This window comes from Bufo bufo, chromosome 10 (genome assembly GCF_905171765.1).
Source record: "Bufo bufo chromosome 10, aBufBuf1.1, whole genome shotgun sequence".
Classification (NCBI taxonomy): domain Eukaryota; kingdom Metazoa; phylum Chordata; class Amphibia; order Anura; family Bufonidae; genus Bufo; species Bufo bufo.
The window spans coordinates 128264537-128277707 of NC_053398.1; the positions used below are offsets into that span (position 1 = coordinate 128264537).

The following is a 13171-nucleotide window of genomic DNA, read 5'->3' on the forward strand; positions in this document are numbered from 1 at the left end:
AGAGGGGCTTTTCAATGACACTGGTTGCCCCTTCTATTTGTATTGTCGTGTCTGCGTGAATGAAGGAGAGCATGTAAACGTCACGCTTGTCTCTCCATTTCACCGCGAGCAGTTCTTCGTTACACAAGGCAGCCCTCTCCCCCCTTGCAAGACGGGTGGTAACGAGCCGTTGGGGGAAGCCCCGGCGACTAGGTCGCGCGGTGCCACAGCAGCCAATCTGTTCTAGGAACAAATGCCTGAAGAGGGGCACACTTGTGTAAAAATTGTCCACATAAAGATGGTACCCCTTGCCAAATAAGGGTGACACCAAGTCCCAGACTGTCTTCCCACTGCTCCCCAGGTAGTCAGGGCAACCGACCGGCTCCGGGGTCTGATCTTTACCCTCATAGATCCAAAAATTGTGGGTATAGCCTGTGGCCCTTTCACAGAGCTTATACAATTTGACCCCATACCGGGCGCGCTTGCTTGGGATGTATTGTTTGAAGCCAAGGCGCCCGGTAAAATGTATAAGGGACTCGTCTACGCAGATGTTATGCTCAGGGGTATACAAATCTGCAAATTTGGTGTTAAGGTGGTCTATGAAGGGCCGAATTTTGTGGAGCCAGTCAAAAGCTGGGTGGCCTCTGGGACGAGAGGTGCTGTTGTCGCTAAAGTGCAGGAAACGCAGGATGGCCTGAAATCGTGCCCTGGACATGGCAGCAGAGAACATGGGCATGTGATGAATTGGGTTCGTGGACCAATATGACCGCAATTCATGCTTTTTGGTTAGGCCCATGTTGAGGAGAAGGCCCAGAATTTTTTTTAATTCGGAAACTTGGACGGGTTTCCACCGGAAAGACTGGACATAATAGCTTCCCGGGTTGGCGGCTATAAATTGAGTGGCATACCGATTTGTTTCTGCAACGACTAAGTCCAAGAGCTCTGCAGTCAAGAACAGCTCAAAAAATCCCAGTGCCGAACCGATCTGAGCTGTCTCAACCCGAACTCCAGACTGGGCGGTGAAAGGGGGAACTACTGGTGCGGCTGAAGTTGGGGGCTGCCAATCAGGGTTTGCCAGCACCTCAGGGACTCTAGGGGCTCTACGGGGCTGTCTTTGCGGTGGCTGCGACGGGGTAACTATTGCACGTGCCACCGTACCAGCTTCAACTGCCCTTCTGGTGCTCGCCACTTCACCATGTTGTACGGCAGTGCTGGTACTAGGTCCAGGATGGGCTGCGCTGCTGGTGTATGCCTCACCACGTAATCCGACAGCGCCAGCCCCACTCTGCTGCTCTTGAAGCGGATCCTGCGTAACCTGTGGTCTAGCGACACGGGGCCGGGTACGCCTGGTTCTATCAGGGACCTCAACCTCCTCGTCCGAACTTTGGGTCAGACTGCCACTGCTTTCTACAGGTTCATATTCTGACCCGCTGGATTCGTCAGATGAGGGTTCCCATTCCTCATCCGACTGGGTCAGAATCCTGTAGGCCTCTTCAGAAGAATACCCCCTGTTTGACATTTGGTCAACTAAATTTAGGGGGTATTCCCTGAGACTACCCAAGAATAAAAGCAAGCCTGTCTTACCAGGGCCGTCTTTAATATTGATTGGACCCTGGGCAAGAATTTACTTGGGCCCCCTGGATCCCGCCCCCCCCCCCCCCTGCACTTTGCTGTACTTGCTATACAGCAGCACTTACCTGTCACGTCCAGGGCCTCCAGGTGACGTCTTCTCTCTGTCATCATCTTCTATGTAGATCTTCTCTGTCATCATCTTCTCCACTCGGTCTGGACAACTTCTCTCAGCCGCCTCGTCTCTGCAGAGTGTGACACACAGACATCTTAGCTTCCTCACATTCTATCATTACCCCCCAACTGGAGTCCCCACCGTGTTATCCTGCTGCTTGCTGTACCAACCCCCCCCCACCCCCCACCGGGGGTGTAGCTATAGGGGGTGCAGAGGTAGCAGTCGCTACCGGGCCCAGGAGCATGAAGGGGCCCAAAGACACTTGTGCCGCATAAGAAGACACACAAAGCACTGAGGGAAGGGGGGCCCAAGCTGAACTCTTGCACCGGAGCCCATGAGCCTTTAGTTACGCCCCTGCCCCCCCCCCCCATACCCCCAAATACTATCCTGAAGAAACATTACTGCCCCCCATAGTAATAGTGCTCCTCATAGTCCCACCAATACAGGGAGTGCAGAATTATTAGGCAAGTTGTATTTTTGAGGATAAATTTTATTATTGAACAACAACCATGTTCTCAATGAACCCAAAAAACTCATTAATATCAAAGCTGAATATTTTTGGAAGTAGTTTTTAGTTTGTTTTTAGTTTTAGCTATTTTAGGGGGATATCTGTGTGTGCAGGTGACTATTACTGTACATAATTATTAGGCAACTTAACAAAAAACAAATATATACCCATTTCAATTATTTATTTTTACCAGTGAAACCAATATAACATCTCAACATTCACAAATATACATTTCTGACATTCAAAAACAAAACAAAAACAAATCAGTGACCAATATAGCCACCTTTCTTTGCAAGGACACTCAAAAGCCTGCCATCCATGGATTCTGTCAGTGTTTTGATCTGTTCACCATCAACATTGCGTGCAGCAGCAACCACAGCCTCCCAGACACTGTTCAGAGAGGTGTACTGTTTTCCCTCCTTGTAAATCTCACATTTGATGATGGACCACAGGTTCTCAATGGGGTTCAGATCAGGTGAACAAGGAGGCCATGTCATTAGATTTTCTTCTTTTATACCCTTTCTTGCCAGCCACGCTGTGGAGTACTTGGACGTGTGTGATGGAGCATTGTCCTGCATGAAAATCATGTTTTTCTTGAAGGATGCAGACTTCTTCCTGTACCACTGCTTGAAGAAGGTGTCTTCCAGAAACTGGCAGTAGGACTGGGAGTTGAGCTTGACTCCATCCTCAACCCGAAAAGGCCCCACAAGCTCATCTTTGATGATACCAGCCCAAACCAGTACTCCACCTCCACCTTGCTGGCGTCTGAGTCGGACTGGAGCTCTCTGCCCTTTACCAATCCAGCCACGGGCCCATTCATCTGGCCCATCAAGACTCACTCTCATTTCATCAGTCCATAAAACCTTAGAAAAATCAGTCTTGAGATATTTCTTGGCCCAGTCTTGACGTTTCAGCTTGTGTGTCTTGTTCAGTGGTGGTCGTCTTTCAGCCTTTCTTACCTTGGCCATGTCTCTGAGTATTGCACACCTTGTGCTTTTGGGCACTCCAGTGATGTTGCAGCTCTGAAATATGGCCAAACTGGTGGCAAGTGGCATCTTGGCAGCTGCACGCTTGACTTTTCTAAGTTCATGGGCAGTTATTTTGCGCCTTGGTTTTTCCACACACTTCTTGCGACCCTGTTGACTATTTTGAATGAAACGCTTGATTGTTCGATGATCACGCTTCAGAAGCTTTGCAATTTTAAGAGTGCTGTCGCTCTGCAAGATATCTCACTATTTTTGACTTTTCTGAGCCTGTCAAGTCCTTCTTTTGACCCATTTTGCCAAAGGAAAGGAAGTTGCCTAATAATTATGCACACCTGATATAGGGTGTTGATGTCATTAGACCACACCCCTTCTCATTACAGAGATGCACATCACCTAATATGCTTAATTGGTAGTAGGCTTTCGAGCCTATACAGCTTGGAGTAAGACAACATGCATAAAGAGGATGATGTGGTCAAAATACTCATTTGCCTAATAATTCTGCACGCAGTGTAGTAATTCCCTTCTAGAATGCCCTCATTAGTAACACTGCCCCAACCGTGATAATGCTCCTCAACAATGCCCCCATTATTAGAAGAGCCCTCCCATATTAATAATACCCTCACAGAGCCCCCAGTAGAAATAAGGCCCCCTATTGTTCCCCCAGTGGTAATAAAGCTCCCTACAGACCCCTCAGTAGTAATAAGGCCCCCATAGTGCGCTTAGTAGAAAAAAGGCGGATCTATAAGACCCTCCTATAGAGCCCCCAGTAGTAATAAGACCACCTATAATGTCCCCTGGATCTGCAGTGCCCCCTGCAGTTATAATCCTCCCTCCACCATACAGTCCCATGTAAATAACATCACCTCCTCCCCAGCCGCCTCCAACGCACAATCCCATGTAAACATCACCCCCTAAAGCTATTTGTACAGGACGGATCCGCACCGATAATACAAACGAATGCATCCATTCAGGACCGATTCGTTTGTATTAGATTTGAATTTCTAAGTCCCAATACGGATCCGTCCTGACTTACATTGAAAGTCAATGGGGGACGGATCCGTTTACAATTGCACCATTTTGTGTCAATGCAAAGGGATCCGTCCCCATTTACTTACATTGTAAGTCAGGACGGATCCTTTTGGCTCCGCAAGGCCATGCGGACACAAAAACGCTGCTTGCAGCATTTTGGGGTCCGCCTCCAAAACGGAACGGGGGGCTGTACGGAGCCGAACGAATGCATTCTGAATGGATCCGCATCTATTCAGAATGCATTGGGGTTAAACTGATGCATTTGGGGCTGCTTGTGAGAGCCTTAAAACGGATCTCACAAGCGGATCCCCAAACCCAAGTGTGAACGTAGCCTAAACATTAAGTCCCATGTACATAAACATCATCCCCCCCCCACCATCCACTTTCAACATACAGTCCCATGTCAATAACATCCCTCCCTTCAGCCCCAACATACATCCTAGTTAAATAACTACAACTCCCAGCATTGCTCTGCCTCTTCCTTAACTGTTTTGCTGATCACATGACCTGTTTTGCTGATCACATGACCTGTGATGTCACCACAGGTCCTTCACCTCTTCCCAGGGTATTAGATTCAATTGTATTGCCGTTCTGTGTACGGCAATACAGTTCTATCTAGCAGGCAGGCAGGACATTCGGGGCCTGGGACAAAACATCAGGGGCCCAGGCCCCGAATGTTTTAACCTAGCAACGCAGTCACTAGTGAATGGGAGTCGGGAAACTGAGCTCCCTTGGGCCCCCAGGAGCAACTGGGCCCGGGGCAGCTGCCCCTTTTGCCCTGCGGCAAAGACGGCCCTGTGTCTTACAAATGGGAGGCTAGTGAAGTACCGGAAGCCGCTGCGATTGATAAAAAATATCAAAACTGATTTTTTTTATCGCCGCATCGCTTGTAAAGTGATTGTGCAGTGATCAAAAAGATATATATTTTTTGTCACTGCGGCGGGGCGGGCGTGGGTGAACGCACGTGTGGGTGACCGATCAGGCCTGATCGGGCAAACACTGCGTTTTGGGTGGAGGGCGAACTAAGGTGACTCTAATACTATTATAGATCTGACTGTGATCAGTTCTGATCACTTACAGATACTATAAAAGTACAAATGCTGATTAGCGATGCCCTAATCAGCGAATCAGTGACTGCGGTGCGGTGGGCTGGGCGCTAACCGACGCTAACTGCCTAACAAAGGGGCCTAAACTATCCTAAACCTAACCGTCAATACTAGTGAAAAAAAAAAGTGACAGTTTACACTGATCACTTTTTTCCCTTTCACTAGGTGATTGACAGGGGCGATCAAGGGGTTAATTGGGGTGATGGGTGGTGATCTGGGGCTAAGTGTTGTGTCTTGTGTACTTACAGTGATGTGTAGTCCTCTGCTGGGACCAACCGATGAAAAGGACCAGCAGAGGAGCACAGAAGCCATTTAACACTATGGGCCAGATTTATCATTAGCTCAGGTCAGAATAATGGAGTGAAAAAGTCCCAAAAAAAGTCCCAAACGCTAAAACTGCACACAAATTTGCGACTTTTTTCTGCTCTGCACTATGCTCGCCAGTTTTCTGAAAGTGGGCGTGTTTTCTTATGTAAATAAATCTCTAGACAGATTTACTATTGGGACTATTTAAAAAGTCGCAAAAAAGTCGCAATTTCACTCCAGTGAGGACCATGCTTATCTTATGAGACTTTTTAATAGAACAACTTTTTCATAAAAACGTGCGACTTTTTCGTAAAGATGTGCGACTTTTGTAAAGCTGCTTACTGACGGATAAACTGCTACCGTCAAACCACATTTATTACAGTCTTAAAGGGCCGATCATAAATCTGACTTGGCTAAAACTGACTTTAGCCATATGTGAAAGTGGAGTGAGCTGTCAGAGTAATGATAAATCTGGCCCATTATATTTATAAATATAATGTGTTAGATGGCTTCTGATTCGTTTTTTTGAAAATCATCAGCCTGCCAGCGACGATCATTGGCTGGCAGGCTGATGACAAACTTGTCATCTAACTTTTGCCGGGCCGCGATGTGCATGCGCGGGCCGGCTGTGAGCGTAATCTCGCATCTCGCGAGATGACGCGTAGATGCGTGACTGTGCCTGAGTGAGCCGCCTCCAGAACGCGATCCTGCGTTAGGCGGTCCGGAGGCGGTTAATTGTACAACAGACTAAGGCGAGGTTCACATGCTGTTTTTACCCTACGTTTATCATATACAATGGGGAAAAAAGGATGCAAAAGTGCAGTACACTACACTGCTCCATCCTGCACAGTTCCGCTAAAAGGTATGGAACTCTATGGTGACGGATGCTAATGTCTGAAAAAAACATGATGTGAACCCAGCCTAGCTCAGTTTGCTGTCGAAAAGCCCACATCTGTATATTATGGAAGCTCAACACCTTTACAAGTGTGCAATGGGGCCTGAAACATTTTCAACCTAAATTTGAGCCCTACAATGTGTCAAGACATCATATTAGGGCCACAGTGGGGATATTTCTGAACACAGGAGGAACAGAGTGTTACATTTTCACTTTCATGTGCTGTGTACAAAAAAAGTCTTTGAAATGACACTGTTTTGGAAAACAAAATCGATTTATTTTTTTTTAGCTGCTTAGCATTACTTTCCTCAAAAAATTACACTGTAGTTGAAAATAGGAAAAAAATACAAATTTAAAAAATGTTTATAGATTTTTGATTTTTATTTTAATAAATATACACAAATCGCATCAGTAAAATGTTATCACCTAAATAAAGTACAATATGTGACCAAACAAATCAATGTCAGAATTACTTGGATGTGAAAAAGCTTTACATAGTGATCTTCTGCTAAAGAGACACATGCCTGATTTCCAAAATCTGGCTTGGTCACTAAGTGGTTAATATCAAAACAACTTGACATCACAGCATGAAATATGTCCCCGATACTTGTAGAATACCAATAACGTAATGTCACAATAACACGTCATGGTAACTACAGAACACCAGTACTATGACCTCACAGAGGCAAATCTCTCATGGTAACCTGTAGAATCCCAGTACTATGACATCACAACAATAATATATGTCAGAAGTGATATGATGACATCATCACCTTCTATATCCCCGTTCTACCGCTAGAAGTAAATCACTGCCTTACAGACTCCCAAGGGTGAGGCGGTCCTTATGCGTTTCGTGATACACGAAGCAAAAATGGATTTTATAATGTTGGAAAAGAGGAGACGAACCCAAAAAGATCTGGTTCTGAGACAGAGGAGAGGAATCTCCCAACACAAACCACTGTTCGCTTTAGGGCGAAAAGACAATCAACCCCCGGATATGGACAATGAAGCCTCAGAAATGGCGTCTAAAAGACAGAATCTGGAGAAAATGAGAAAGATCCTGAGACATGAAATCCTTACTGAGAAAAGGAAAATGGAGAACCTCAAGGAATCTCACTCTGCAAACTCCGCCGATCAAGAACTTCAGAGGACCATACTTAACACCTTAAAGAAAATCGGAGAACTGGTCCCTGAAACAAGGAGGAGGAACAAAAATGAAATCCTCAAAAAGCGGAGAAATATCATCAGTGTAGAGTTGGAAATGGAAGAGGTTCTCCAAGAAACACCAAGACATGTCCCAATCTCCAGATCTGAGACCCCAGAGGCTCGAAACCTACAAAGAGAGGCAGCCCAGAAGAGAACCAAAAACAACAGGGACTGGGTTGTCCAATGTAGGAGACGTCTCATCTATGCAAGGCCAATTGTCAATGGAAACGGTGCATTAAAAAGGTCCAGGTCATCATCTAAAAACATGTCCTTCACAGAGTCCAACAGTCCACTGGTGAAAGATGCATCAGGTAAGATGGAAATAGTTCATTATAATAAGACTGGATGATGTGGGTTATACTCCCAATATTATGTATAGGCTTTATTTATCAAAACTGTCTTCTGGAATAACTGTTGTTGTTGCCCTTAGCAACCAATCACAAGGCAGCTTTCATTGTTTCTGAGAATTTTAAGAAATGGAACCTGAGCTCTGAATGGTTGCTATGGGCAACAAGGAAAATTGTTTCAACTAGACGGGCCCAAATATTCTAGCATTTCCTGCTTATTTACATTAATAATAAGGAATCTTCTTTCCTTCCAGCAGATGGAAGCCTTAATCCAACCTCCCATACAGCGGCCATGTCAGTAGAAGACCTTGGTTATGCCAGTAGCCGTACTCCATCCCCCAAAGAATCGGTCAACACAATAAAACCTATTGACCTTGACAATCTGCAGTTTCAAAAACTGCTTGGAAAGGGGAGCTACGGAAAAGTAAGTGACCAAAGCTTTTTACAAAGTGTAAATGACTTCTAAAAATTACACTTCTCTGTATGACGTCACTTTCTTTCCTCCAAATTCCTCTTGGTCTGATCTGTTGTCATTCTCCTTCAGGTCATCTTGGCATCAGAGCCGGCCACACAAGAACTGTTGGCTGTAAAAATTATGACCAAGAGTCGTATAGAGGACAAAATCTTTGCAGAACTAAAAGTCCTCAAAATTGCGGCTGGGAGTCGCTTCCTGACATCTATGCGGGCATCTATGGAGACACCTGAGGTTTACATCATAGCAATGGACTACATGGCTGGAGGAGACCTGTTTAACCTGATGATGGAATGGATGCCGTTTGATATCCAGACAACAAGGTAATAATCCTAATAATCTGCTGCATGTACATTGTAGTCCTAGAGCAATGGACGGCAGGAGATAATGAAGACATGGAGAGGACACTTCTCTGGAACCATCTCATGTCCTCTGTATGATTATGTACGTAACCACTGATCCATTCTCTACTTTCTACTCCAGGCCTTTTGCGGCAGAGATGATCTGCGGACTCCAATACCTTCATGACCATGGCATTGTACATCGGTGTGTAGTGTATATGTATTACTACATCTTCTTCTTACCTATCTATTCTATAAAGATCTTCTCATGAGTTATCCATCATACTAAGTGTCTGCTCCTTCTCCCTGCAGTGACCTGAAGCCTGAAAACATCCTCCTTGATGACATCGGACACATCAGAATTGCTGACTTTGGTTTAGCAGCAGTGAATGTGTTTGGGGAGGACACAATGAACGACTTTTTAGGCTCTACTGGTTACATTGCCCCAGAGGTGAGGAACATCCCTGACTGACTGATGCAGATAGTAGGACTGAGTAATAATCTGTAACTTCTTACATGACCCAAATATCTATACTGTATGTATGTAATCCCAGACTGGACCTCATAGCCTCTGTGTGTAAGTCCCCTCACCAGTACATTCAGCTCATCCCCTACTGATCTTCCTACAGGTGATGGACGGTGAACGATACAACCATCTGGTGGACTCATTTGCCTTCGGCGTCACCTTATTTATGATGAGTGTAGGTGATCAGCCGTTCTATAGCCAAGGCTCAGTGGAGGATTATCATCTGTCACTGCAGGAGGATGACCCGTCCTTTCTACCGGGAATGTGCCCTGATGCCATCAATATCATATCAGGGGTGAGTAGGATCAGATGGCAGATTAGTCGAAGGAGTAGAATACGAGAAATGGAGCTGATACATGAGTGTGATGCTGGATCAGACATTTTCCATGTTGTCCTCATCTTTATATATATTGTGGCATAACATAATGGCTAAATGTCTCTTTTTCTCGTTTTCAGCTCCTCTGCAAATCTCCATGTGGCCGACTGGCAATAACATCGTCCATCAGATGCCACCCGTTCTTCCACTCAGTAAACTGGGAGGATGTGGAGTCCGGCAGAGCCCACCCGCCATTCCAATGGGACTTTGTAAGTATAACACCCATCACACCCATCTATAGTGTCATCAGCGCTCTGTAGGACACACCGTATACAGCATTTAGTAGATGAGATACTGATCTGGACATATATATCTGTCTTCCCACAGGAGTAATTGGCTGATATAACCAGCCCCATTCCAGTAACATCCAGGAATGAACCTCACTTCACCGGATATGACAAACTCACCAAGCTTCCACTACTCTGGACATGGAGATCTGTCCATTAACATCAAGTGGATGATACAACTCAACCGGACTGGCAGAGACAGAAGGAAGCTGCTGAGATACAAAGCAGCTCCTTCACCCACCGATCAGAGACAGAAGGAAGCTGCTGAGATACAAAGCAGCTCCTTCACCCACCGATCAGAGACAGAAGGAAGCTGCTGAGATACAAAGCAGCTCCTTCACCCACCGGACATGACAATCAGAAGGCTGAATGGTTGATCGCTGTGTTGTAGGAAGAACATCATAGAGGAATCCGGACCTGGATTTTCAAAAGCAACACAAGTGTAAGCCAAGCCCTGAAGAGCGGAATCATCATCATCTGCTTCTTTCTACAGAAAATGACGAGATAAAGTCTTTTCTTGCTTGTATGATAATAACATCTTTCATTAATAATTAAACATCAAATATAAACATCAGAAAAAGCTTTGGATGAATTATTTCAGCTTTTCTAGGGTGTAAAAATGTGTCTGTTTTCCATAAGTCACACAAACTTTGCTTTTACTTACCTTTGTAATCCTGTAACCTCACGACACATCATCACACTCCTGTGTGCACAGAGGGCCAATGAGCGGTGAGTAACAAAAAAAAATCTAATTTTCTCATCCGTGTCATTGGGGAACACAGCAAAGACCTTGGGACGTCCTAGAGCAGTCCCTATGGGTGGGAAGACAAAGAAGCAACTTGAGTAGCATGAGTGCTGTCAATGCAACACCGCTTGCAGCACCCTGCGACCAAGAGAGGTGCTTCCCACGTGTGTTCGCCGCCCCATTCCCTTCTATAGGACTGCTGCGGGCACTGTACTCGGCAGTCCCATAGAAGTGAATGGACTTACAGACAAGGATACCCACCGTCGCTCCATTCTCATAGGCAGATAGGCGGCACTTGCGGATCCCATTTCTTGTGATGGCTGATGGTCCAGCAGTCAGACCCCCGGCAATCAAACACTTATCCCCTGTTCTGTGAATAGGAAATAAGTGTTATTAGTGGCACAACCCCTTGAATATTATCAGCAAGTGAAGAATTGCAAAGGTGACTACATGACAAGAATTACATTTTAATATTAGGCACTATTCACACAACCATATTTTCGGATCGACACCTGATCTGCATTTTTTGCTGATCAGATGCGGACTCAACCACTTCAATGGGGCCACAAAACTGCGGCCAGCACACCGTGTGCTGTGTGCATCTGTATGTCCAGTCCGTGGCCACAAAAAAAGATAGAACATGTCCTATTCTTGTCTGTTTTGCGGATAAGAATAGGCATTGTTACAATGGGGCACGCGAAAAGTGCGGGATGCATATGAACCAGATTCAGGATACCACAAAAATAAAGTCCCTAATACATGCATAAAAGTAATACCGACCAGGGAAGGAGGGGAGCCCTACCCCAAAGCATGTTTTGCCTTAGATTCTTCTGGGACTACCGGTATATATATATATATATATATATATATATATAGACTAGCAGTAAAGAATATTTAGATTTGATGTCTGGTGCACTTTATGGTAATTTTTTGTAGGAGTTGTAGCTTGCAATACACTGTTTTGTTTCTTACAATTTATCCCCTATACACAGAATAGGGGATAGTTATTAAATCGGTAGGGGTCCTATCGCTGGCATCCCCACCAATCAAGAATACAGGGATCTCATACCCCTCAGAGGACCCTGAAATGAACAGAGGTTGAGGAAGCACTCTGCCGCTCCGTGCATCTTTACGACAGGTCCGGAGACAGCAGAGCACAGTGCTCGGCTATCTTCAGAACCCCCATAGAGATGAATGGAGCAGCAGTGCATGCCTGACCGGCCTCTGCATTCATTTCAGGGACCCTGAGGGGTACGGGTCCCCGTTCTTGTGATCAGTGGAGGTCTCAGCAATAGGAACCCCACCAATCTAATAGTTAACTCCTATTCTGTAGACAAAATATCCCTGTAATTCCCAGGAAGCCCCTTAAAATTTCTTCCATAACTGAAATAATCCTTTAAAGGAGTTTTCCGAGATATTTTATCCTCAGGATAGGTAAACAGTATCTGATCAGAAGGGGTCAGACACCCGGGACCCCCATCGATCAGCTGTATGAGAAGACACCAAGCGGTCCTGTGAGCGCCGCGGCCTTCTCTCTGCTCTTCCTAGGCCAGTAATGTCACGTTCATGTGTCACATGGACTAGGAGCAGTTCAGCCCCATTCAAGTGAATAGGGCTGAGTTGCGATATGAAGCACATCCACTATACTATGTACGGCGCTGTGCTTGGTGAGCTGTGAGAAGGCACCTTTCTTCTCAAAACAGCTGATCGGCGGGGGGCCCAGGTGTTGGACCCCCACCGATCAGATACTGATGTGGTAAAGCAAATAATGTTTGGTGTGAGATACTAGACCAAGCAGCGGTGCCCTTGATAGGGTAGGTTCAATCTCCTTAGTACAAAGTAAAAAGTTAAATGCGGGAACCGCGCTGTATTTTTGACAGTTTATATGCATGTGAAAACTTTGGAATATGTGAGTACAATAAAACTTGGTTACCTGAGTGTTGAGGGTATTGCACCATCTCTTTGTCCTTCTGTGAAGGTAATCTTGACCCGGTTTGGAGTGAGCGGTCGGTGGCTCAAAGCGAGATCTAACGACAGGCTGGAGGTGGATAGCAGGTTCACTATACGAGAAGTACGGACTTGTGATTGCCACTTCTGACAGCTGAATATAAACTTGGTTCTCCACGTTTATGGTTCTTCATTCCAACTACTTTCATAAACTGTCAAAAATACAGCGCGGTTCCTGCATTTAACTTTTTACTTTGTACTAAGGAGATTGATCAGATACTGATGACCTTGAAAAGCCCAAGGAGGGAAAAGATTAGAGGTGAGCATAGCTGCTAATTTTTATTACACTAAGGGTCCATTCAGACAACTAA

The 13171-nt window shown here is 45.5% G+C and overlaps 1 protein-coding gene across 1 annotated transcript; it reads left to right on the top strand.

Moving 5' to 3' along the window:
- Nucleotides 1-9613: 9613 nt before the first annotated feature.
- On the top strand, nt 9614-10264 carry LOC120980769 (probable cAMP-dependent protein kinase catalytic subunit). Its single transcript, XM_040410048.1, has 3 exons — nt 9614-9740; nt 9902-10030; nt 10149-10264. Exons 1-3 carry the CDS (start codon nt 9615-9617, stop codon nt 10152-10154), a joined length of 261 nt encoding a protein of 86 aa, XP_040265982.1. The 5' UTR covers nt 9614; the 3' UTR covers nt 10155-10264.
- Nucleotides 10265-13171: the final 2907 nt, after the last annotated feature.

Excerpts from the sequence above, each read along its gene's own strand:
- LOC120980769 (XM_040410048.1), top strand. The coding sequence starts at position 9,615 with ATGAGTGTAGGTGATCAGCCGTTCTATAGCCAAGGCTCAGTGGAGGAT. Across the intron at positions 9,741-9,901 it reads CCATCAATATCATATCAGGG|CTCCTCTGCAAATCTCCATG; the intron begins GTGAGTAGGATC and ends TCTCGTTTTCAG.